Raw genomic sequence first — 25,780 nt, 5'->3', positions numbered from 1 at the left:
TTTTTTATGATAGTCACACAGAGAGAGAGAGAGAGGCAGAGACATAGGCAGAGGGAGAAGCAGGCTCCATGCACCGGGAGCGCAACGTGGGATTCGATCCCGGGTCTCCAGGATCACGCCCTGGGCCAAAGGCAGGCGCTAAACCGCTGCGCCACCCAGGGATCCCTGTTCCAAGTCTTCTTTAATCAGAACTTATTTGTTAAAAGCGTCAGTGGCTGGCTTTTCTTGTGCACGGAGGCAGCAGCATACAGGGATCGCTAGTGGCATGAGTGCCGATGTGGGAACTGAAGATCCACCTTTCTTGGCTGAGACACCTTGGAAAAGTTACAGGACCTCTCTGTGTCAAGCAGTTGGGGGCTGTCCAAGTCTACTTCATGGGATGGCCCTGAGGATGGACTGAGGTGTTTAAAAGCTCGACTGAGTAAATTTGAAGATCAAATTAACTTTATTCAGTGACTCGTGAGTTGGGCAGCATCCCATTCAGCAGACAGGCGCTCCGAGTGCTGCACAACATGGGAGACTTCTGTAGGCAGACGGGGACGGGGCAAGGAGCAAGCGGGCCAACTCCCCTCTGGGGGTTCTGAGGGTCCTGTCCAGTGGATCACCTCACTACTGCTGGCCAGGACATTCCAGATTGGTTTGAAACCGCTCCTGGGAAGGGTTGAAGCTGCAGTTTGGCTGGGTGTTGAGTCCTGGTTTGCTGACAGGAGGCTGAGCACCAGGCACTCCATCCGGGGCTCGTGTCATTTTTGTAACACAAGTCCGGCTACTCTTGGTCCCCATGTAAAGGAAGCAGCAGCGCCCCAGGTCAGCTCTTAACACTGGTGCAGTCAGATCCTGACTCTAGCCTGGCCAAATGCCCATTCTCCCCAGTGACTCCCTTATTTCCTCTTTTCTCCTTGAACCCCCTTATCCCTCCTTTTCCCTCCCCTCCATCTCACTGCAGACTTTGCTTCCTGTGTCATCTGGAAAACTAACAGAACACCGCACCTGCTCTGTCCACCTGCAAGGCCCCCACATACTCCATCTTCTCTATGGATGACCCCGCTGTCCCAGCAGGGGCTGGGCCGCTGGGCTGCTTCTCCCCTCTTTTTCCCACATCCTCCCTCTTCCTACATCATTCCTACTAGTTTATACACACGCTGTTTCCTTCCCCTCAGAACGCAAGCAAACAAACAGAAGCTGGTCCTTCTGGTGTCCCAGCCAGCTCCGATCTGCCTCCAGGCTCTGCTCACCTTCTGGACACACCCACTCCAAGCACCTCCGCCACCTCAGCCCTGGGGCCTGGACCCTGCTCATTTCCCAGCTGTAGGACTCGCCACTTCCTAAAGCTGCCTCCAGCCCATTAGAGTGTAGCTCCAGGAGGCAGGATGGTGCTAGTTCTGCTGCATCCTGGGCTCCATAAATACTTGAGTGGGTGATCGGCTGTCAGCCGCTAAGATCCTTTCAGATCTTTACCATAAGACTAATGCTTCATAGTTTCCTTCCTGCACAGCCTTCCCTTGGGGTTGGGTGTTTCTTCGGGATCTGTGTGCATGGAGTCAGCCAGTGCGAGCTCCCACGTGTCCCCTCCAGACCACTGCTTCTGGTTCACACCTGTGTTCTGGCAACACTGTCACCTGGGCCAGAAACCTGAGCATCATGACTATTCCACATCCGTCCAGGAGGTGACCAAGTCTCCGTGGGCTCTCTTACCCCGTTCCTCTCCTCTCCATCTCTATCCACGGCTGTCCCTCTCTCCTTGATTCCCTGCCTCTGAACTACCCTCTACAGTGCTGCCAAAGCCATTTTTCTAATGTGCAAATCTGATGCTACTCCTCCCGTTTTTTGTTTTTTTTTTTTTTTTACTCCTCCCGTTTAAGCTCTGGCAGTTCTGCCATAAAGTCTTATAGGATGCTATCCCGCCTCCCACATCTAGGCCCACCCTCCTCTGGGCAGCCCCACTCTTGCTTGCTGGAGACTCTCCCAGGGTTTGGATCACACCATGTGACTCAGCCTCACCAGATAGGGGGCTGCTCTTTGGGACGGGAGTTCATGCTGCCTGGAACGCTGGTCCCCTGGCCCCTTGGGCCAAGTCACCACTGGCATTCTATTTTTTTTTCTTTTTAAGATTTTGTTTATTTATTCATGAGACAGAGAGAGAGAGAGAAAGAGAGAGGGAGGTAGAGAGACAGGCAGAGGGAGAAGCAGGCTCCATGCTGGAAGCCTGACGTGTTAGGACTCTTACCAGGGGCCTCCAGGATCAGGCCCTGGGCTAAAGGCGGCGCTAAACCTAAACCGCTGAACCACCTGGGCTGCCCACCACTGGCATTCTAGATGGAACTTCTGCCCTGCTACTCGTAGGGCACCCAGAGTTCATGGGCACCTCCAACCCTCCCACTGCACAAACCTTATGGAACTGCCATTGTGAGTCTGACTTCCTACCAGACTGCTTCTTGTATGTGTCCCCGGCCTGTCATCTTTGTTCTTCCACCCGCCCCCGCCCCCCATCCCAGGCCTTTTAAAGGCAGAACTTAGGATAACAGGTCACACTCCGCTTGCTCCTGAATGAAGGGGCAGGACCCATTTGGTGTCTGTGAGCAATGTCCCCACCAAAGTGACGTTGGGAAATCCCAAGCCACACCCTCTCCTTCAGGACTATGTCTTTCCAAGGGGACACTGCTCACAGGGTGGCAAACCAATAACTGGAGGAAGAGTGAGCCAGAGGTGGAGGACTTTGTGGAGCTTGATTAGCAAAGGCACATGAAGAAGGGGAAATTAACCAGGAAATTGAAGGGACATCAGCCAAATTAGCTTGAGTCCCATTGGAAAGGATCTCACCCAGCTACCTCATTAGCAGTTGCAGGTGGGAAGGATGGGGCCTGTAGGAGTGTCCGCTGGTCACCCAGCACAATCGACCCAAGCCCACTTTTCACTGATGAGGTTGGGGGTGCACCCCTGTTCTTCCTTGGTGGGATGGTCACACTGGGGCCATCCCTCTCTCAGGCCGGGACTCCTGTTGGCCCCAAAGTCCTTGGCGACTCTCGTCCAGTCTCCACTCTTGACCTGGCTCTCCCCTAACGCTACCCAGGCTCGGCCTCCCTTCTTCCCCACCAGGATGCTGGGATGATGATGACCAGTGCAGGAGACAGGCCCTGAGGAGCTAATCTTGGGACTGACAGATAGGATGGTCCCTGAAGTAGTGTTAAAAATAAGGTGAGCGAGGGATCCCTGGGTGGCTCAGTGGTTTGGTGCCTGCCTGTGGCCCAGGGCATGGTCCTGGGGTCCCAGGATGGAGTCCCACATCGGGCTCCCTGCATGGAGCCTGCTTCTCCCTCTGCCTGTGACTCTGCCTCTCTCTTTCTATGTCTATCATGAATAAATAAAATCTTAAAAAAAAAAAATAAGGTGAGTGCTGCCCTAGATCAATCTCCAAGTCACTTGAAAGGAGCTGGGGGGGATCCCTGGGTGGCGCAGGGGTTTGGCGCCTGCCTTTGGCCCAGGGCGCGATCCTGGAGACCCGGGATCGAATCCCACGTCGGGCTCCCGGTGCATGGAGCCTGCTTCTCCCTCTGCCTCTCTCTCTCTCTGTGTGTGACTATCATGAATAAATAAAAATTAAAAAAAAAAAAAAAGAAAAGAAAGGAGCTGGGGTACACCAAGTGCTACAGAAGACCCTGGAAAGGCCTAGAGGAGCTGTGTCAGGAGCCCTAAGCCTGCAGATCCTTCTTTTCCAAGTATTATTCCAAACCCATTAAGCATTAGCTGGTGGCAATGAAAGTACATCAGGGAGGAAACCCGACCAAGTGGCCGGTCTTTGCGTCAAGCTCAGGCCACTCCCCTTGCCCGAGCCTCGGTCCCCCGGCTGTAAACGAGGGCTAATAAGTACCTCCCGGGCTGCTGCGACGCTTGGCGGGACCGACGAGCAGCGGAGGGGCGGTGCGTGTCACCTACTGGGGGCTCAATATGCAGGGTTTTGTCCCCAAGCGGGGGATTATTTGTCATCAGCGGCTACACCTCCTAGAAATTACCTAATTCAATTTGTCAAGAAGAAAACCGAGGGACCGAACATCCGCTGAGCGCTAGCAGGCCAGGCGGAGACGCGCGCCCCGCTCTTCCCTGCAGGGGGCAAAGCTTGCACGACCCGATGCGGCCCTGCGGGATCCCGGGTGGCCCAGAACGCGGAGCCCCCAGGCCCTCCGCCGCGGAGCGGGGACAGCCAGGGGCGGCCGGGGCACGCCCCTCCGGGACTGCCCTCCCGGCCGCCGCGGGCCCCTGCCCTTCCTCCCCGCCGCGGTGAGTGGCTCCGGCCTCCGGACCTCGCGCCGGCCGAGCAGGTCTCCGCCGGGAGATGGGAGGGGCGTCTCTCGGCAGCGGCGCGTGCGGCGCGGTGTCTCCTCGCGGTAGCGGTCTGGGGGCCGCTGGGGCGCGGCCCGGCAGAGCGCGGGGTCAAGGCCGACGAGCCGCCAACCCGGCTGCCGGGGGCGGGCGCGGTCCCTTTAAGACGCCGCGCTGGCCCCGCCCCGCGCCGCACCCCCGCCGGGAGCCGCGCCACGTGACCCGGGTCTTGTGACTGGCCGGGGGGAGGCGCGGAGGGGAAGCCCGCGGCGCCCGCCTCCGAGAGGGGCCCAGCCCCGCCGCCGCCGCTGCTGCTGCCCCCGCCGCCGCCGCCGCCGCCTGCGAGGAGCGGGGCCTGCCGCTGGGTCGGGGCGTCCGCGCGAGTGCAAGCCGGCGCGGGAGCGGGAGTCCTTGCGGGAGTCCGGGCGGGAGCCGGGCCGGGCGCGGTGGGCGCCGCCCGCCATGGACCACAAGCCCCTGCTGCAGGAGCGGCCGCCCGCCTACAACCTGGAGGCCGGCCAGGGCGACTTCGCGTGCGGCCCGCACGGCTACGGCGCCATCCCCGCCGCGCCCCCGCCGCCGCCCTACCCCTACCTCGTCACAGGTGCAGCCGGGGGCGGCGGGCCGGGGTGGGGGGCTGGGCCCGCGGCCCCCGGAGCAAACTTTGGGGCCGGCCCCGTGGCGACCTTTAACCCCGAAACCAACTTTTCTCGGGACGTTGCTGCGGCGGGGGGCGCGGCCTGGCGGGGGGCGCGGCCTGGCCGGGCTCGGGGGTCGGTGTGTGGGAGGCCTCCCCGGGGTCCGTGAACGCCGAGCCCGGTGGGCCGAGTGTCCCCCGAGTGTCCCGCCCTGGGAGCCCGGGGTCGGGCCCTTGGCCGACCTGGGGGGTCGCGAGCCCCGGGCCCGCCCACCCCGGGAAGCGCCCGGCAGATCGGCACCCAGGAGAGCCCGTAGTGGGCACTTAATGGAGGCGGCCGTCGTCTGCATTTTGGAAACGATAAGTTTTGGGGGGCGGGGGTGTCGGGGCGGGGGGACAGCAGGAGAAGTAGCCCTCAAACTTCCCAGTTTTCCTCCCGGCCCCCTTCTGACGTGCCTTCCTGTCCACAGGGATACCCACCCACCACCCCAGGGTCTACAGCATCCACAGTCGAAATGTCACCAGGTACCCTGCCAATTCCATCGTTGTCGTCGGAGGCTGCCCAGTCTGCAGGTATGTCACAGGCAGGGGCCGGCCCAGATGCCTCTGAGATCATACACCCAGGGCCTCAGCGAGGCCCACTCGCCGGGAGGTGGCCGCCCCGAGTTGGCGGGTCTTGGGAGCAGCGCTGCCCTGTGGTGAGCGAGAGAGCGGGTCGGTTTGTCCTCCGGTCTGAGGGCTGTTTCACAGGTCACAGGGGAGGGGCTCCCTTTCCTGCGGAGTTAGTGGTTTTTGGGCCACTGAGTCCCAAATGAGTGGGACGCAGAAATGTTAATACATCGTGTCCCTGGTTCTGGGACCTGCAGGTTTGCTCCAAAAGTGGTGGAAGGTTTCCTCTGTTGGGAAGGGCGGCCTGAAGTGCAGGGGCGCTCTGACGCAGATGGCCAGTGTGTCCAAGGATCCGGAGGTCCAGGAGGCCAGGGAGCAACTGTGGGCTGTTAGCTGGAGGAGGATGGTGGTTCTCTGGGGCGGGAGCGATTTTTCATACTCTCAAACCAAAGGCTCCAGGGGCTTGCAGCGGCTTTTATAGGCTCTGAGATGCAGCTGGGTGGCGCTTGCTCTGTGTGGGTCATGAGGGTGCACGTTCAGATAAGACTTGGTTCTTACCCTTGGTTGATGCAAGAGTTGGGGGTCTTCAGTGTGTCTGGGAGAAGGAAGTTGAAGTGTTAGATGGAATTGAGAAATGCAGGTTTACGCTTGGGCTTAATGTCAAAGTGGTATCTAGAAGGCTCAGAGTGGAGTCCAGGAGAAGTTAAAGATTTCAGAGTCACAGGGAGTGACCATGTGGGAGGGAGAGAGCCTCTCAGAGATGGGGGTAGGAAGCTGGACTCCCAGAGCCAACAGTGTGCCTCGATTGTAAACTCAGGTACATCTTCTGATCTCATCTCTGGGGAACAGGAAGGGGGTTGCACCGTCCTGGACACTATTCTCACGGCATCGCAGCTGTTGGGGTTTGGAGACATGAGGGGACAGGGCTTGGGAGCCGGCCGGGTGCTACTGGGCTGGGCTGCTGGGCTGGGGTCGGAGCTTGGTCCCCTGTGAAGAGAGCCACAGGGAGTCTTGGGGGTTGTGTGTAGAGGTGGGTGATGGAAACCCGCCGTATTTGGCTTTGAGGCTGGTGCTGGGTGCTCAGAGCTCTGGCTGTGTGCACAGTCCTTCTGTCCCCACTCAGGTCAGCTGGAGGATTCCAAGGACCTATTTTTGGGCGGGAGAGTCTTTTGAGTGATGTCTCAAATTTAGGGAAGAGTATCAGGCTGACAGACTCGGGGAGAACCAGGAAAGTGTCTAAAGGTGTCGGGCAGAGCAGCCTGGCTGGGATTTCAGTGTGTCCACGCTGTGGCTGATTGTTGTGTCCTGGCCAGTGCCCAGCCTGCTGTGGGCGCTAGGTTCAGATCCTGGCCACATTTGCCAACTTGGGGAAATGGGGGTGTCTTGGGGCGCTCTGTGGAACCCTTTCTGGCACAAGCGCTTGTGCCGAGAGACCACAGCAAGGCCCGCGAGGCTCTGTGGGGTGAGGGAGCGCTTGCCCTGCTACTTTCTTTACCCCAGGGTGGGAGTGCTCTTCTCCCCAAGGCCTGTGGCTTCCCCTGCTTGGGGTCCCAGAGCTGGGGTCCTGCAGAATCTGGGTCAAGGTCAGGCTGCCTGAGGCTGAAGTGTGGGACCCCTGCACCGGGGACAGGCTTCCTCCTTTTTATGTTGGGATCACCATCCTCCCTGTCCTTGGGTGGTCGCAGTGAGGAGGGGGTCCTCTGAGAGCAAGTTTGGGGACTGATTTGGGACCAAACACTTGATTCCCTCTTGGCACATCCCCCTGTGATCCCTCTTGTCTGCAGATTGCAGATGGATTGGATGGATGTGGGCAGCAAGGGCCCTCCCCTTGGCCCTGTGAGGCCTTTCTCTGACTTCGCAGCCCTGGGTGTGGGACCCACCTTCCTAGGCAGCCAGTGGGGGTGGGAGGGTTAGGGGGTAGGGACAGGGGGAAGTGGGGAGAGGCTGGACGCTTTGTAAGGAAGCACTGCTGTGATTTGGGGAGTGGGTGTGTGGCCCTGGGGAGGCTCTTCTCTGGGGAGAATGGAGAGGTGTCCCCTGAGCATAGTGCAGCGAGGCCACTGTCTGGCATCTAGAGTTGGGAGACAGGCTTGTCATGTGACTACACTGTCTCCCTTTCCATCCAGCCCGCCAGGCTCTGCCCCCTTTCCTCCCTGGTACCTTGGCAGGGATTTGCCCAAGTCACACGTCTGTGATTCTTTCTGAGTGAGGCTTGGCATAAGAGGCCTGTGTCACTTGGCCGTCATCCTAGCAGCCTGACCCCATCTTCCCTTTTTAGTGGGCTACACGAAAGCTTTTCTTTGGAGCTCAGCAGATGAGCATGGTTCTCGTTTCACCCCTTCCTACCTGGACTATGTGCCATCTTGCCCAGCCAGGGCTTTGGCCAGCCCCTGGCCTTTGAAGCTGGTTCTCCTCTGGGGGGTGTGGGCTACCCTCAATGCAGGATGAGGGGCGGTGGCAGCCCCAGAGTCTGGGAGCCCAAGCCTGGCTAGGTTCACCCTGGGCGGTGGTGGGGCAGCCTATTGGGAAGGCTCCCTGGGCAGCAGGGGTCAAAGGCCAAAGAGTGCATAACGTAGCAGGCACAGGGCCTGGCCTTCCTTGGGCTCCCCACTGACGCCAGCTGGGTGTCACTGAGTATTTAGTTTTGGGGGTAACCAGAGAGGTAGGAGGTGATCCAGAAACAAGTGGGGCCTTGGAAGCTGGGAGAGGCTGGAGGAACAGCTCTCAGGGTCAGTGCTCTTGGGCCCACGTGGCACTGGGTGGTCAGCGTGGAGGGTGCTGGTGGCCCTGGTAGAGCCTCTGGGGACAGAGGCAGGGTGAGGTATGACACAGGGCACAGGGGGATGGGGGGGGTATGTGGGAGGGTCCTAAGAGGAAGGGCCCTGGGACAGAGCCCAGGGTGTGTGGACAGTGGCCGTGGGCAGGTGGCGGAGGAGCCGTTGCCTGTGACTGGGGCCCCAGCTCATCCAGCGCCTGCAACTGCAAAGCCAGCCTTCCAGCCGCGCCCAGAAGACCTGCCTGGCCTGGGCTGGCTGGACAGCAGGCCACCAGGATGGGCCCTGTCCTTGTCCATGGTCCTGTGGGCTCTGCCCGCCTCAGGAGGCGGCAGCACCCGGATGAGCTGGGACTCGTGCCCTGGGCTGTGCTGGGCAGGGCACGCAGCTTGTGGGAGTGCTCCAGGGAATGCTGGCGCCTCCAGTCCACTGGTCCAGGCCTGAGCCTTGGTGGTGCACGGCCCCACCGGAGGGCAGGTCGTGCTGCTCAGGCAGGCAGGAGGCTCCAGGCCCTCAGGCTTGTGTGGAACCGCCCCTCCTCCCACGGAGGCCCCGGGCAGCAGAAGGCCGGACAGATGCGCCTCCGACAGATGCGCCTCGGAGCACGTGAGGCGTGACACTATTGGCTGGGTGCTTTGGGCATCAGGTCCCCACCCCGCCTTGGCTCCAGGCTTGAGGCCACCTGGAGACAGTCCTCTGCTCCCTTTTCCCTGAGGAGGCCCGGCCTGGGGATTGCTCCTGGGGCTGGATCCTGCCCTGAGTAAGGGGGGACAAACCAAGGGCCCCTGGAGCTGGTGGCACTGAGTGCCTGGGGCTCCTGGGTGGGGAAGCCCTGCACAGGGCTGCTGAGAGTGATACAGGGCATGCTGAAATCTGGGACCATCCCGGGACGTGTGGGGCTGCTGTTCGTGATGGCCCATTGCTGAGGCAGTGCCCTGGCCACTCTGCCCTCCCTCAGGAGGTGGGGGCCCCGGGCAGGCAGGGGCCAGGCCCCCTCCGGACAGATGTCCAGTGGCCACTTTCTCCACAGCGTCAGAGTTGGGAATTAAATAAGCGTTTTCAGAATTTGTCAGTTCCTGATTTCTCCAGCTCCCACATCCTTCCCTAACCGCTCCCCCAATCTCCCTTGCTCAAGAATGGGGTGGGGCCTTTCTCCAGAGCGGAGCGCAGCTTTGCTCAGTTTGGATTTGGGATTTGGAGCCACTTGAGAGTTGAAGCTCGTCCTAAACTGACTGGGACCATGGGGATGGGGGTGGGAATTTGGAGGAAGAACCTGTAGGCTATTTGGGAGAGGCTGGCGTCCCCTCCAGGAGGCAGCCTGGGTCTGGGTTGTTCCAAGGTGTCCCCTCCCTCCTTGGTGCCTCACAGGGACAGGTTTGCTCTGCTTCCTGGAGTCTTGCTCCATCAAGAGTGGCCCAGAGATCAGGTTGTGTTTCTCAATTCAGAAGATTATGGATTTTTAAAAACTGTGAATTATGCCAGCATTCGTTTTGAGGTCTGGTGCCGTACCCATGGTCAGAATGTTAATATTTTTGCAACAAGACATGAATATTCATGTGAAATAGATGAATTATGACCATAAATGGCCACACGTCAATTTAGGCCACAGGTGGTTGCCAGGCAAGTTTGGTATAAACCTGTAAAAAAGTCTGCTTTCAGAGTCGTTTGGAAGAGGTGTGTAGACTCCTTGGGCTCCAAGTGTGGTGACAAGTGTGGCGCCTGAGGGCTGACCTCCTGCTCATAGGCTCCTGCTGGCTGTCCCTTGTTCCTCAGGCTTGAAGGCCATGGTGGGTTTGGGTCGTTGCCCCGTGGAAGATGATCTGGTCACCAGCTTGCTGGCAGGGAGGCTTCGTGAAAGGAAGGCTCTTGCTCTTCCCAGAGACGTGTGGCCAGGCCATCTTTAGAGTGGGGAGAAGGCAAATGGGGCGAGCTGGGGCTCTGGCCCTGATGGGTAGGCCTGGGGTGAGGCACAGGGTCAAGGTCTCGGCAGACAGTGCTCCTCACTGAGGACGGAGGAGTGGGGTGGCCCAGGCTGCCAGCTGTGCTCCGACCAGAGTGACTGACAGGTGTGGACCGAAAGCACCGCAGGGTTGAGCAGCCAGGGCTTGTGTCCCTCGTGCCTGGGAGCTGAGGTGCGCCTGGCTGTGTGTTACCCTTGCTTTGCCTTTTAAGTTCCCAGAGCGCCTCCGAGGCTGAGCGAGGGGGCGTGGGGCTGGGACAGTGTGGTGGCCACTGGGATTTGATCTTGGGGAGGGCGAGCCTCTTGGCGTCTCGGGCAGGGAGGGCCTGGGAGTGAGTGAACAGTGCCCCCCCCCCCCCCCCATGGGTTTCCTGAGGACCGCAGGAGCTTCCTCCTGGACACCCTGAGCCCTTGAGCAGACACACGGGCTTCTAGGCTGTGCTGCTGTAACCGCTTTAGTCCTTGAGTGGGATGATGTGGGCTGTCCAGCCTGAGTGGGTGCTCAGCCAGGTAGTCCCTGTCCTTGGGCCGCACGCTCCCCTGGAGGGGATGCTGGGCAAAGCTCCCTCCTAACTTCTTCAGAGGGAAGCTGCTCTGGAAGGTTCTCAGCTGGTGCTTGTGACCCAGCTAGGAGGCCTGGTTCACTTTGGCCCTTTGCTTTTTTTTTCTTGGGCATTCTAAGCGACTTTGTGAACCGGTGCAATTCTTGGGATTTTGGCTGGGGTGGAACTTTTTGTAGATGCCAGGAGGAAGGACAGTGACACCTGGGTGGTTCCATAGCTCTGAGGGGTCCAAGGCCACCTGGCCACATCCAGCTGCTATGGAAGTGGCTTCACTAGCATCCATAGTCACGTGGGCTGTTGGTGAGGACTGTGGACAGAGCAGGTGTTCCTGTCCCCGTGTGGGGGGACACAGGTGGTGGCCCAGGGCCTCCCTGAAGCCTCATCCCTGACTTTGGCAACATGCACTCAGGTGCTTTTTCAGTTGGGGCAGGTGTAGGTGGGCTCTGCATGGTTGTCTGGACTCTCAAGGGCAGGGTCAGCCACGGGAGGGTGGAGAACAGTGTGGGGACCTGATGGCCCTTGTAGTCCATAGAAAGGGGACTCCGGTTACAAAACTTTGTAACCATCTAGACAAGAAAAGGTAACTCTAATGATGGAAATTCAGGCCTGCTGATTAGCTTTCCCTCAGATCCAGCCTTGCCTGTGTCTAGCCTGACCGGTCAGCACACATGTCAGTCTGGGTAACACCAGCTGAAAGTTTAACAGGGGTCTTTACTGCGGGACTTCTCAGAGCCTTTCCTAAACTGCTGTGCACTGTGATTCCAGGACGGGGAGAGGGTTTCCTCAGATTAAGCAAAAAAAACTCCCTTTTTCTTTTCTGCAGAGCTTATCAGGAGAACTGCTGTTTTAGGACCAGCACCTTGGGAAGTGCTTCTAGAGTGTCATGTCTATTGTAGACATTTTAGGTAACTCCCTCTTGAGCGGGTTAGAAGGGAAGTGGGCATCGAGTTTGACTTTTATTTAAGCAGTTTGAAAACGAGGCTTCCTCATATTCTCAGCCTGGTGCCTGGAGCTGGAGCCCTGGCCCGGTGGGGCGGCCACAGCTGTGGGCAGTAGCAGGTTTGGTGGCATTTTGACCGGAGGAAGCCTTCAGTTGGGTGCTTCACCTTGAGACTTGACCTTCCATTAAGCTGAACCATCCTCCACACAGGGTGGCAAAACAAAAAGCAACGGCTTGCAGAACATTGTGGGCACAAGAGATCCTTAGCAGCATTTGAAGACCAGGGGCTGAGGTGTGGGTAGAGGAGGAAGTGGCTACGGGAAGACCGGGGCAGCTGGGGTGAAGGGGGGTGAGTGGGGTTTGGGAGTGGGGTCCACTGCTGAAGGCAGGCAGGCTCTGGGAGCGCAGCGGGGCGTGGGTGCATCAGGCCTTTCTGCTTACTGGCCCATCTCCTGCTGAGCCCTTGCCGTTTCTGGCTGGGCTCCTGCCACCCCTGGAGACCCTCCCTGAAGTTCCTCCTTTCTTCTTTCTCAGTACGCAGCCCTGGCTGGTATGGCATACTTGTTCTGGTGAATTCTGTTGAAGTGCCTTGTTCACCAGAGGCCCTCAGCTCACAGTGTGGTAGACGAGGCTGGAGGTGTCCTTGGCTGCCTGGGGAGGAGCTGGTTACCACTGACTTTCCCTGGCTCTTGGGAGTGTGAACCATTTCTCATTAGGGCCGAGTTGGCTATTCTCATTTGGATTTCAGCTGTGTCCAGAACTTTCTAGAAGTAACCTAAGGAGCAGTGGTGGAACGGAGTGCCTGGCTCTTGCTTCCCACCTTTGGGGCCTTTGAAAATGACCCTAGAATGAGTGGGGACTTTAGGTCACTGAACCTGTACTCATGGCACCTGATTGTGGGGACAGCCCCTAGGCATCTTGTGTGTGGTGCACATTGAAGGTAAACTTGACTTTGTGAAGAAGAAATGGAGATTTTCTCAAGAGAAAGTAGTTGTCTTATGTTGTGAATATGGCCGATTTTAATCTTTCACTAAAATCCATCGTAACCTTTCCCCAAATCAGAATTCTGACATCAGTTTTTAGAATTTCCGTCTAAGGGATGGGAGAATAAAACTTTCCAACAGTGGGGAAAAATACTCTAGAATGATCGTTTTCTTGGTCTGGTCTTCAGTGATCCAAGCATTCGTATAGAAACTAGCATTTGCTTCTCATTCCTCTTTTTGTAACGGAGGAGAAAACGTGGCAGGTAGCCTGGGCGGTGAATGTTCTCGTCGTCATAAGTGAGGATTCCTTCAGGTGACTTTCACGTGTTCCCGTGGTGGCAGAGAGCAGTAGCCCGCCTTCCCCCGGGGGGCAGGTTGGTGGCTGGCAGGGCGAAGACTGCTTCCGTGGACATGGTCACCGGAAGGCCGGGGCCGGAAGGGCCTCTCCAGGCACGGCTCTGCCAAGGGCCCTGACGCCAGTGCTCGCCTCTTCTCTCCACAGAGTCGGGGTTCTGGAGGACTCCTTCACCTTCCTGGGCATCTTCTTGGCCATCATCTTGTTCCCGTTTGGGTTCATCTGCTGTTTTGCCTTGAGGAAGCGAAGATGCCCCAACTGTGGAGCCAACTTCACTTAAAGGGAACAACACACCTGGCTTTCCTACATCCAGCTGTCTTTTTCTAATGTAAATGTTGTGTACAGTAGCTTTATTTGATTAAGCTTTCAGGACTGTTTTGTAAAGCGAGGTGGGATAGACGGCGTGAGCTGTGGTTTCATGGTTTCATGGGCGCAGGGGTCACAGCATGGGGACGCAGCAGCACTGCTCCGGGTGAATGACAGCTCAATAAAACACTGCTTTTATTTTTTTGCAGTCTTCAATTTGAGAAAGGTGAGAAATACTGTTTTAAATAAATGAGATTCATACCATTGTTTACCTGGTTCTGCTTATTCAGTGTGTGCACACTGCTACTTGTATAAACAGACTTGCAAATATGTTTGAAATTTTCTGTAACCAAACAGACTAGAATAATATACCCATCACCTGGCTTTGGCATGGTCCGGCTCATGGCAGATCTCGATCTATTTCTCCATAGGCATACACAGCTCAAGAGAATGTGCTTTCCAAATTTTTATTACTATAACGAAACGTAATACCTTGACATGTACAGAGCATGCACCTCCGTGCCCAGGACCTAAGGCAAGCCCTCCCGTCCTCTGTGAGGCAGGTGAGTGCCCACTGCAACCCACTCTGTGAAGATGTAGGACAGGTTGGGTGAGCCCAGCGAGCCCACAGCGATCATCTCTGTAACAAAGCCAGGGGATCCCGAAGAGCAGAGCGCTGAAGGCCGGGGTCCCCCACCCCATTAACACGCTTGTGTTACACCTGACTCCCCACCTTTGGAAATACTGAGCTTCCGTGAACCTTCTTACCCAGATGGTGAGAGAAGCAGTGGAGCACTTAACTAATAAATTTGGTGGTTTTTTGGCTGGCGCATCTTCTCTCAAGACAGATGTGCTGCTTGCCAGCTGCACTCAGCCTGACTTGGTTGGCCCTGGAAGAGCCTTCACAGAGGTCTGACGCATCAGCCTTTGGTGGGGTTGCCTGGTTGACTTGACCAGCTGGGACAGGACCAAGAACACATATTGTCACACACTGGTTTACCTGCATTTGACGGTGACCATTTTCAAGCTTATAGAAAAATGTTGATATTTATGGCAAGACCCAAGGAGCCATGATAAACAAGGACCTCTGTGCCCACGCACAGTGAATGGCGTGGGTGGGAGTCATGATTCTGCACTCTCAAAACAGGGCCCAATCTCTGGCACCTGGAAGTAAACTGGGCCCCTGGCTCAGAGGGTGTGATGGCAGGTCTTGGATGAAATGCAGACCTTCCCGTCCCAGTTGCCAAGACTCAGGCTCCTGGCTTTCTACGCCTTCTGGGGGGGGGGGGGGGGGCAGTACCCGACTCATAAATGAAGAAACTTGGACCCCAAGATGTTTCAGAGTATACTAGTGGATAGAGGCAGCTTTGGTCAGCTAGCGTAATGAGAACACCCTGGCTTTGCTCACATGGATGTGTGACGCTCTGAGCGACTGGGTCCTTCATTGGTCAGTCCAGGTGGTAACTCCAAGCCACCAAGCTCAGTAGCTCTTGGGATTATTCAAGTACTAAACGTCAGGGCCGTGGCAGGGATAGGCAAAATGTCTCCGTACTCTAGAGCTACGTCTAAATTGAGAGAAATGGGATTCTTCCAGCTTAGGTTGCTCTACATTTGATCAAACAAAAATTAATTTTTTAAGTTAAAAAATTAAATTTTATATAATAGTCTCATAATTTATATTGCTTACAACTGTGATTTGCACGCCAAGAGGCAAATTTACACATCATTTCCTTTAGATGAATGTCTTGATGCTAGGTAAGAGCACGTGCTTTATAAAACTGTGGTCCCATTTGCATTCAGGTGCAGAAAGCCAGTCATGAAAGTGTAGACTATCCTTTACTCTGGCTATTAAAAATCATAGAATATTTTAAAAGATACAGTAAGGATTGGGACCAAATTTACTGTCTTCTGATGAACAGAAAAGGAATATTTTAAATAACTGAGTTGGTCACTAAACTACTCTTTATCTTCTTTAAAGACAGAAATGTATCAACCCAACTATGTTCAATTGAGAGAATGCATTGATTTGCTCAAGTAGAATACAGGTAAAATCAGGCACCCTTTGGCAAAGCTTTACATCAGTTACAGCGCACATCAAACCGCGTGTATCATTTTGCAAGTGAGAACTTAATGTTGGAGGAACAGGAGTCCCCGGGCCCTCTCTTCATCGGATGACGGGCGCTGAGCGATCGTTTGTCACCGTTGGCCGGAGTTTCACAGTAGCAAAGGGGTTTTCTCCACTGTGTGGGGAGGAAAAACAGCTGCAGAAATACTAGGTGATGGAAATTTGGTTTTAAAAGAGCTATGAACTACTGTTCTCGCTCTGCAATTCTGTGGCTTCTACATAAAATTCTGGACATTTTCTGAACATGAACATTGTGGCAGATCTCTCCGTGCCACCCACCTGCCACAGAACTCTCTAGAGTTGCAGACACCGTAACAGGAGAGCCCACCTCGCTGTGGCCCCTGTGCAGGAGAAGGGCTACGGGGGCGGGAGCCACCGAGGACACGGTCTGGATTAAGTTGCCTGACACAACAGTAACCAGGCGGCTTCCCTTCAGGACCTGGGCAGAGGTGGGCAGAGCCTCCAGCACCCCCCCCTCCCCACCGCGACGAGAACACAGGGGCCGCATCCTCCTCACACCCCCCGAGGCCTGAGGCCTCGGACCTCATGGGCTGTGCACCAGTGAAGGAACCCCCAAAATTCAACGTACCTGAGGAAAGGAGGCTTTGCTGTCCCATTTGTGTCGTTCTGTGAAGAAGATAAAGAGGAAGTTTATGGACGGCTCATGAAATTGGGACACTTAATAAGAGCGGAAGGTAAAGCCATCTAAGGCAGAAGGGACTATTTGTGGCTAATGCGTGTTTAAAAGTGCCCTGCAGTCTCTAGCCATTTGAGACCGTTTCAATGTCTGCCTAAAGTCACTTAAAAAATTAGGGTGAGAACAGAAAACCATAGACAGGGAGGGACCCCACGAGCACCCGAATGCCTCGGACTTGAGAGGCCAGGATGTGTGCACCTGTGGCCCTTCAGCTGTGGAGCTACAGTGCCTGCAGGTGGTTTTTTGGGAGCCCAATCCTGAATGATGCCGTGAAAAACCAGTAAGTAAAACCTTGCTGGATTTTGGTGCCCACAGCTAGCTGGAGATCCGGCAGGACACTTCAGAAGGTGAGGAGGGGATGGAACAATGCCAGCGGTCTTTGCCTTCACAACCACCAGAGCCTGGGGACTTGGGGGTCTCCCCCTGTGGCCACGGACCACGGGGGTGTGTCCTGTCCTTCATTCTAGAAGCCTGCAGGCTTTAAAAATTTGCTTTAAATCTGTTCTGGTTGTTCCAAGAAATCACGAAGCCCAAGTTTGTGAGGCTAGTTCTCCAGACGGTCGCCCAGGAGAGGGCAGTGTAACGCCGTCTAAGCAACAGGCCACCAGAGCAGGCGGTCCTCAAACTCCCAGGATTCCCACTCTCACTTCCTGTTGCCAGCCTGGGGGTTGAAGGCCATACTTGGGGCAGAAGCCCGGTCAGGGCTCTTTCTGCAGGACTCCTGGGTGTTAGACACACAGACTCTCAAAAAGGGTCGCAGGCCCCTGGGCTACTTCAGAACTATGCCTGCTGTCTCTTAGGACCTCAAAGGGGGACTATGACTGGGGCCAGCAGGGTCATCCCGATGGGGAACCCCAGCACCAGGAGACAACTCCAGTTAGTCCTGTGCCTCAATTCAGCATGTCTACTTTTCTTCACTGATGCACAAAGCAGCTGCCCTGCTCAGCACATCCTAATTGGGCTTGAAATGGCTGCAAGTGGTTTCTTCCTACCAGGCAGGCTGAGCTTCCCCAGCAGGCCTCTAAGTAATTTCTGAGGGTAGTGCTCATATTCTATGATAGTTACAGGCTAGTTTATGATTTATTTAAAAGGCTCCAGGAGACCTGCCCTGCAATGCCTCACGTGCTCAGACCACTGGCAGTGGTGCCCGGCCTAGAGCAGAAAGCCCTGTGCCGGGGAGGCACATCACATTACACTGGGAAGAGGCTTCTGGCATCCTCCCGGCCTGGAGAGCACACTTCCTGCCAAGCCAGACTCCCCACATAGGGCCCATGCTTGGCCCCAGAGGCACACAGCCCTCCTGCTCCTTGATCTTCTCACTGGAAACCACCTTCTTGCTGCCTGTCCTCGGGGGTGGAACACTGTATCCCTGCCAGGAGCATCCTCAAGTTTGAGGAGAGCTCTGTGCACCCTGAACTGGAAACCAGACACACCACCCTCCTGGGGTACCTGTAGGCTGTCCTTGAGGGGAGGGCCTTGTTCCCAGGAGACCCACTGAAACCCCTACCAGGTCACTCAGACCCTCCTGGGCCCTGACTGCCACAATTTGACTTTAAAACAGAGTTTGGGCACATTTTCATGCCATCCAAGTACTTGGCCCAGACATTTGAGAGAAACAAACATGGTGGCAGAGATGCGTCACAGTCCACTAAAAGTAAAGTGGCATGAAGTAACAACTCCTGCTGTGAGGGAGGACAGCCTGAAGCCATTCAGTGCCAGGGCAAACCTTGGTCCTGCCATGAACCCTACACCATGGGTCCCAGCAGCGCCCATGGGCACTGAAACCCCTACCAGGTCACTCAGAGTCCCGTCAGAACAGCCTAAACATCTGTCACCAGGAGAAGGGACGACAGCCTTCCATCCAGTGAATGCCACACAGCAACAGTGTGTCACAGGAGGGCATGCTGCACAAGGTCATACCGAATGGGCCATCTTGGTTTCCAAAATCGGGCCAGTCTGGACTGTGAGCAGGGACAGTGAGGGGGTGGGTAGTGGGTAACGTTCTAGTTCTTGATCTGGTGCTAGTTATATGCAGTTGCTTTGTAAAAAGTCATGCATTTTTCCCGCACATGGTATTCTTCAATGTTTTTTTTTTTTTTTTCAATGTTTACTTTAAAAAAGGATGTTTTCAGAAAGGCTTCTCCTTTAACAGACCTCCATGGAGCCCACTGCTGTGGCCACAATTGACCACCTCCCCAGACCTGCCCCTGCTCCCTGTCAGGAGAGTGCGTGTCTAGGCCACACGGGGCACCGCCCTGGGTCCCATCATGAGGGATGTGCACATTCTGCTCAGAAGCGTTTTCAGAATCTTCCCACCTCAAACCTGACTGCAGAGCCCCATTTCTCATGCTGGTCGATGCCACAGGCTTTCCTGTCCTGCCTGCTGCCTCCAAAAGCTCCACTTAAGCCTGTCCTTCCCCTGCCTCTCTTGGGCTGTGTGGTGAGGTTTGGGGTCCCTTGTCTCTGCACTCCCCAATCCCATCTTTCCCTCTTCCTTTGTCCTGTAGGAACAGCCAAATCCCTGGAGACCTTTCTTGGTCCTGTGTCCCAGCACCAGACCTGACTTGCTAGGGCTCCTGCTGGCCCATGGCCTCTGCACAGGCTGATGGGGCTCAGAAGGGGACACAGCTTGTGCTAGAGCGTGTCTGCAGAGCTGGGCTCTCCCCGAGGTCCCCATAGGCAACTGGCGGGACCCAAGTTTGCCCTGGCACCGAATGGCTTCAGGCTGTCTTCCCTCACAGCAGGAGTTGTCACTTCATGCCACTTTACTTTTAGTGGACTGTGACGCATGGTGGACCTTGCTCTGAGTCACTATATATCTTATACTTTCCCTCAGACTTCCCAAAGGCCAGCACTTATGGCTCATAGGCATAGCCAGGTGCATGTTCTGTGTCCCCTCCTGGCAGCCAGCATGGTGCTGGTCTGGAGTGCACTCAGCAGGACAGGAGGTTATCAAGTGATGAAAGCAGGCACCACCAGGGCCTAGGCATGTCATTAGGGGCGTGGAACAGGTCACCCACGAGACAGGAAGGCAATAAAGGGCTTGGGCTTGGTCAGCAACACAGCCCACAGCCAGCAGATCATGGCTGAGTAAGAGAAGGCAGAGTAGGGGCACATCTTGTAATTCTTTCCTCCAGAAAATCTAAAGGCCTAAGTAAACCACCCCCCCCCCCCCCCCGCCCGCAGGGAGAAGTCAGTATCTAAGAACATCAAAGGGCAGCCACAGAACTGTAGGGAGGTGGAACATTCTACTCCATAGTAGGCAGCTCCCAGGTCTGGATGTTCAGTGTACTTAAGCCTAAGAATCCTGGTGTTTAAACAAAACTACGTGTAACTGGCATTAATGAATGGTTGTACATAAAAAGTATGTATAAAAGTATTAAGATGCCTTGCCAGCTGCCATGGATCCCAGCATTTGGCTGAGATAGAACATACCTTTCCCCACCATCATCAGCTAGTTTAAACATTTTAGTTCAGGAAAGATAAGTTTATCAGCCTTGGGCATAAGAACTTTTAAGATGCGAAATTCCAGGACCATGTCCTCAGCCCTCAGGGGCTACCAGGCAGGTCTGGTATCATGCTCCATGCTTCTCAACTTACATTTCTAGATCTATATATATATATTTTTTTTTAAAGATGAGACAAAGAGAGAGAGAGAGAACAAGCAGGGGGAGGGGCAGAGGGAGAGGGGAAAGCAAGACTCCCCACTGAGCAGGGAGCATGACTTTTGGACTTGAGCCACCCTAGATCCAGTTTTTAAGATTTTATTTATTTATTCATGAGAGACACAGAGAGAGACAGAGAGGCAGAGACACAGGCAGAGGGAGAAGCAGGCCCCATGCAGGGAGCCTGATGTGGGACTTGATCCCGGGTCTCCAGGGCTGTTAGCGCTGTGTTAGCTATTGTGATTGCTGCTGTAATGCTAGGGGAACATCAGGCTCTCAGGTCTCCTGAAACTTCTGTATTTGAAGCTAGTGACTAGACCTAGAAAGATGGAGACTGGCTCCTGGTGGGTCCTGGCCATAGAGAGGCTTCAAGGAGCCACAGGTGTCTGACTTCTAAGCTTCTATTTTGCATTCAAGTGCTTGAATGTCTTAAGTTGTAGCTGATTACATAAAAATTCTTTAAAAAAATTGGATTCTTTTTAAAAAAAATTACAGAAACTATAGAACATGAAAAAAAGAAAAAAAAAAAAGGCAGCGCTAAAAGGTTAAAAGCTAAACCGCTGAGCTACCCAGGCTGCCCTAGATCCAGTTTTTAAATGGAATGTTGTTCTATTTTGCATGCTCTATACCTGTCCAATATGGTAGCCACTACCTATATGCTATTTGCATTAAAATACAAATTCAATTCCTTTAGTTGCATATCCACTTTTTCCAGCACTCAAGTGCCCTTGTGCCCAAGAGGCTACTATGTGGCTTGTTATAATGATAGGAGCTTCCACTGCTCCTGAGGTAATTTCTTTGGAGCAGAACCAGTTCTTCTGTCCTTCCCTGCAGCGGGCCTCCTTGTTTCAGTTATGTTCTTGGAGCTCCTGACCTGACTTGATAGTGATGAAATGTAGTAGCTCCTCTGACAGAATGGTGTCAGCAGCACACAAGGGTGTCCATTGGGACTTGTGGGGTTTCTTCTGCAGTTTGCATAGGATCTTGAAATATAACTTCAAAACATGTTAGTGACAGAAATGGAAGATAAATCAGTCATTTAATTTCACCATGCATCTGTGAAGCACCGTGTACTTATTTTTGGGTTATTACCCTCTTCATTCCAAAAGTAGATGTTCTTTATGGTCTTAATGTTAAGGAATGTCCTGAAGAGGGTGACAGGGGAAGGAGTCCTTGAAGTCATGGCTGGCAGTGCCTTTTCAGGGAGGCCTTCAAACCTTGTGGCCTTTGCTGATTTTTAAAAGCCAATTAATATTTTCTTGTGACCTTTAACAACTATTTTCCATTATTCTCCAGGTCACAAAGACAGAAAAGCAACCTATCAGAACCTTGTGAATAGCACACAGAGGACAGTGGTATTTGTCTTATCAAGAGTTAAGATGGGTGGAGCACTGATAAGAGGAGAGTTGAGGCTTTCCAACTGTTTGTCAATCTGAAGAAACTCCAGGTCCTGCTGCTTTCTGTGCTTCCCCCTCTCTTCCTCCTCCCAAGGCCTCACAGTCCAGGAGGTTAGAAGGCTGGATCGGCACTGTTCCCATTTGCATGCCAGCCTGGGCAGCAGTGCTGGGGCTCATCTGGCACTCATAAATGCTTTTAACTTGATATGAGCAAATGCTCTGATCCTCCTGTGTGTGGGTGCTGGGCATGGAGGGTAAAATATGTATTTAAATAAATTTACCAGGGCGCCTGGGTGGCTCAGTTGGTTGAGCGTCTGCCTTTGGCTCAGGTCCATGATCCTGGTGTCCTGGGATCAAGCACCATGTCTGTTTCTGCCTGCTCTTGGGGAGTCTGCTTCTCCCTCTCCTCCCTGCTTGTGCGCTCTCTCTCTCTCTCAAGTATATGAATAAAATCTTTTCTTAAAAAATAAATTTACCTATAGTTTTCCCAAAGGAGATACAATGAAGTGCTAACAGTGGTTATCCTGGAAGTGAAATTAGAAATATTTTCAAGCAAAACAAAAATTCCCTGGGTTATTTTCATGAGCAGAAAAAGTATTACTTTAATAAGAGCTGTTTTGGGGATCCCTGGGTGGCTCAGTGGTTTGGTGCCTGCCTTTGGCCCAGCGCATGATCCTGGAGACCCGGGATCGAGTCCCACATCAGGCTCCCTGCATGGAACCTGCTTCTCCCTCTGCCTGTGTCTCTGCCTCTCTTTCTCTGTCTCTCATGAATAAATAAATAAAATCTTTACAAAAAAATAATAAGAGCTGTTTTAAATAACATGTGATGGCTATTTTAATTTTTATAAACTTGGACTTTCTCTTTAACTTAAACCTACAGCTATGATGGCCAGGTGGATATAAAGGAAACCTCATTTCAGCATCTGTTGAGCAAATGTTACCATTTGCAGTAAAAAAAAAAAAAAATTTCATCTGTTTACTTAAGTTGCATCAGATAAATGTTAATTCAAGAGCATCATTACTTCTGTCTCAAGAATGAGATAATTTATCAATTTGATTATTTGTATTGAATTTTAGACAAATTTTTACCATAAAGCTACTTCCTTCTAAGTTTAATATAGTAAACAAATCATGAAAGACATCAAAACACCCATGGAAGAAAACTTTTATCTTTTTTTTTTTTAAATCTAAAGTGAGAAGAAAGGTCTCTCAAGTTTTAGGTACTTTAAAAAAACCATAAAGTGGGATCCCTGGGTGGCGCAGCGGTTTGGCGCCTGCCTTTGGCCCAGGGCGCGATCCTGGAGACCCGGGATCGAATCCCACATCAGGCTCCCGGTGCATGGAGCCTGCTTCTCCCTCCGCCTGTGTCTCTGCCTCTCTCTCTCTCTGTGACTATCATAAATAAATAAAAAATTAAAAAAAAAAATAAAAAACCATAAAGTAACCTGGTCTTTAATGAATACAATCATATTTATAGGACCCTGATTATTTTACCTTATTTGGAATCTCCCAATTTTTTTTTTCTATTGGTTGTAACTTAAGTGGAGATAAGCATGTTTTTCTTTTTGAAAAATGCTCACAAGTCAAAAATCTGGACCTCAAGATTACATAAATTACCCCCCTCCCCCCCCCCCCAAAAAGAGAGAGCGCTCCAAATTTATACAAGCAAACCAGAACTGCTTCCAGAGTTAAGATACAACAATGGTTTCTCCCAGCTAGGCTACACCAGTTGGTCACAAGCTCCATCAGTTCTTACCTCTTGAATAACTCTTGTCACCACATTCCTGTCTTCACTAATCACAATTCCCACCACCCTCTCTCCCCCTGGATGACCCACAGTCTCCTGCCCTGTCATGAGGCTCCAGTGCACACCTTCAAGGCTGCCTGCAGATACCTCCCAGGAGGAAGGATGACATCCACCCCAGACATCCTGGCTGGGTGTGTTTCTCTTGGACCTATCCATCCCACCACTTATCTGGCTGGACCAAACCCAGCCAGCAGGGTTCCCAAAACACACATCTATCAGAGCTCTTCCTTCAGAACTTGGCTCAAATGCTTGCCTCCAAGAAGCCTCCTCTGGTGCTCGCTGGAGCCCAAGGCTTCCCTCCCCTCTCTGTTGCCTCTTTGCCCCATGCATCTTTTATGTGTAAAACATAAAACATACTGTTCATTGGACTCAACTCCTAGGCTGGTCTTATTCCTCTTTGTTTCCCTGGACCATGGTAGCTTGTCAGTCAATGCTCAATGGATGGATTCCGGTGTGAAGGTTTGTGATCCAAAGATCCCTTCTATGCAGCACACCTTCACATGCCACATGTTGTGTTTAAAAAAGTATGGTTGGTCCCAGCGTCTGCTGCCACAGGAACACTAGTTCCCAAGTTATGTGACCTCACTGCAGGTACACACTCTATTCCTGTTTGAAGTGCTAAACATTCCTTTTTATGGAAGATCTCAATTATTAAAAAAAAATTTCAACATCATTTATTATTCTGACACTCATTTGATATTATATCAATGACAACTAAAATCACCACTGGAACCCACAAGGGAGGCATTTTCATTAGGTATCTGGGGCTTTTAAATGTTACATGAAACCAAACATGAAAGGCTGCTAAACTGAAAGGCTAAAAAAAGCTTTCTGGCCTGCAAAACAGAAACAGGGGGACTGACCAGAGTTATCAGGATGATGCTGGCCTCAGAATGAGTTAGGAAGTGTTCCCTCCTCTTTGATTTTTGGGAAAAAGTTTGAGAAGGATGGTATTAGCCCTTCTTTGTATGGCAGAAATCATCGGTGAAGCCATCAGGTCTGGGGCTTTGTTGGGAGGCTTTAGGTTACTGATCAGTGGATATGGCCCATGGTAGGGAGAGAGGACTGGGGGTGTGGAGCTCTGCCTGGAGGCAGCCCCAGGACAGGATGGACCGGGTGCACATGTGATGTGAGCAGCCCCATCCTGGCCCTCAGGAGACAGTTGTATGCCTAAAGCTGCTGCTTAACTATGTGTGGATAAGTAAGATGTTAGGGTATTGTCAAACCCCTCAGTTTACTAGATGGTCTCAGCACTTTTCAGGGTAGGCTCCTTATACTGCCAGTCTATTATGATCCAGCCAAATGGTTTAAAAATAAAGTTAGATCTCTGATCTCACAGTTGTATATGATCAAGCCCCACGTTGGGCTCTATGCTCAGGAGTCTGCTTCAGATTCTCTCTCCCTCTCACTCGCATGCTGTCTCAAATAAATAAATAAAATCTTTTAAAAAATTAGATCTCATTTAAATTGCAAAATGCTAAGCAATATCATTTTTTAACTATCTTGATATTTAAAAACAGGATTTTTCAATGTATCCTATTCAGTATAGTAAGAACTGCATCAATGCTTTCATAATAAAGCTTTACTGACATGGGAAAAACACTGAAAATTAAAATGTTTTTTAAAATAAGACTGTTGGCTAAAATGTCAGCGTTTTCACTTATAATTTCTTTTTTTTTTTTTTTCACTTATAATTTCTGTGTTAACTCTGATTTTGAGGCAAGATTCTTTTATCTTTAAAGATATTACACAAGGTGCACCTGGGTGGCTTAGTGGTTGAGCCTTTGCCTTTAGCTCAGGCTGTGATCCTGGGATCAAGTCCTGAATTGGGCTCCCCGCCGGGAGCCTGCTTCTCCCTCTGCCTAGGTCTCTGACTCTTTGTGTGTCTCTCATGAATAGATAAAATCTTTAAAAAAAAAAAAAAAAGATATTACACAGTCTTAAAGTAATGGTATAAGGTGGTCCTTATCAAAACTGCTAATATCACAAAAGGAGAGATAGCCAGACAGGTTTCTCTCTGGATGGACTAGCCATCACCACAGAGGAAATGCTCTAACAAAACAGGCAAAGAAACAAAATAATACTGACTTTGATCCAGGCTGAGTATATAGGAGAAAGGGGAATGTGGTGAAGGACGCTATATGGATGCAGCAAAATCCAGCCTGGGGCCACCCTCCAGGGCCAATAACCTAGTTCTTCCAGATAAGTTACAAAGAAAAAGAGATGGGTAGACCTTAGATACTAAAACACTTGTCGTGAGACTCAGTGACCATTTACAAAGTATGGAGCTGGCCTGGATCCGGATTCAAACTATACTGTTCAATTTTTAGTAAGACGATCAAAAATTTGAAGTGACTGGTTGATGATATTAAGGAATTACTGTCAATTTTTAAAGATATGATGATTGGTATTATGGTCATATAAAAATAAAAGGTGTTAATATATTTAAGGTATTTATACATGAAATGACATGAAGTCTGGAATTAGCATCAAGTTGATGTGGCAGTGGCCAGGGGCAAGATGAAAAAAGATTGGGGGGCACCTGGCTGGCAGAGTCAGTTAGTTAAACGTTCGACTCTTGGTTTTGGTTCAGGTCATGATCTCATAGGTTGTAAAATCAAAAGCCCCACATCGGGCTCTGTG

General features: G+C 52.6%; 2 protein-coding genes across 3 annotated transcripts in view; one reads left to right on the top strand and one right to left on the bottom strand.

The window, feature by feature from the left end:
* The first annotated feature begins 4,574 nt into the window (after positions 1–4,574).
* BRI3 (brain protein I3) lies at positions 4,575–13,710 on the top strand. The gene is made up of 3 exons (XM_072753156.1): positions 4,575–4,921; positions 5,425–5,527; positions 13,286–13,710. Exons 1-3 carry the CDS (start codon positions 4,780–4,782, stop codon positions 13,416–13,418), a joined length of 378 nt encoding a protein of 125 aa, XP_072609257.1. The 5' UTR covers positions 4,575–4,779; the 3' UTR covers positions 13,419–13,710.
* A 187-nt stretch (positions 13,711–13,897) lies between these two features.
* BAIAP2L1 (BAR/IMD domain containing adaptor protein 2 like 1) overlaps positions 13,898–25,780 on the bottom strand; it is an 87,765-nt gene continuing 75,882 nt past the window's right edge. For both annotated transcript variants that reach the window (XM_025986257.2, XM_025986258.2), the window contains exons 13-14: positions 16,159–16,196; positions 13,898–15,684 (exon numbers count right to left, since the gene is read on the bottom strand). In XM_025986257.2, the coding sequence (XP_025842042.1) occupies positions 15,609–15,684; positions 16,159–16,196 (114 nt within the window). In that variant the 3' untranslated portion in view covers positions 13,898–15,608. The remainder of the gene's footprint in view (positions 15,685–16,158; positions 16,197–25,780) is intronic.

The sequence above is a fragment of the Vulpes vulpes genome, chromosome 3, assembly GCF_048418805.1.
Source record: "Vulpes vulpes isolate BD-2025 chromosome 3, VulVul3, whole genome shotgun sequence".
Taxonomy (NCBI): domain Eukaryota; kingdom Metazoa; phylum Chordata; class Mammalia; order Carnivora; family Canidae; genus Vulpes; species Vulpes vulpes.
Note: the sequence above shows the minus strand (reverse complement) of the source record. Positions and strands in the feature narration are given on the sequence as shown.

What these genes read in the sequence shown, in the direction of transcription:
- BRI3 (XM_072753156.1), top strand. Translation starts at nt 4,780, where the DNA reads ATGGACCACAAGCCCCTGCTGCAGGAGCGGCCGCCCGCCTACAACCTG. An exon ending in CTACCCCTACCTCGTCACAG is followed by an intron (nt 4,922 to 5,424) that starts GTGCAGCCGGGG and finishes TCCTGTCCACAG; the next exon opens with GGATACCCACCCACCACCCC. An exon ending in GGAGGCTGCCCAGTCTGCAG is followed by an intron (nt 5,528 to 13,285) that starts GTATGTCACAGG and finishes TTCTCTCCACAG; the next exon opens with AGTCGGGGTTCTGGAGGACT.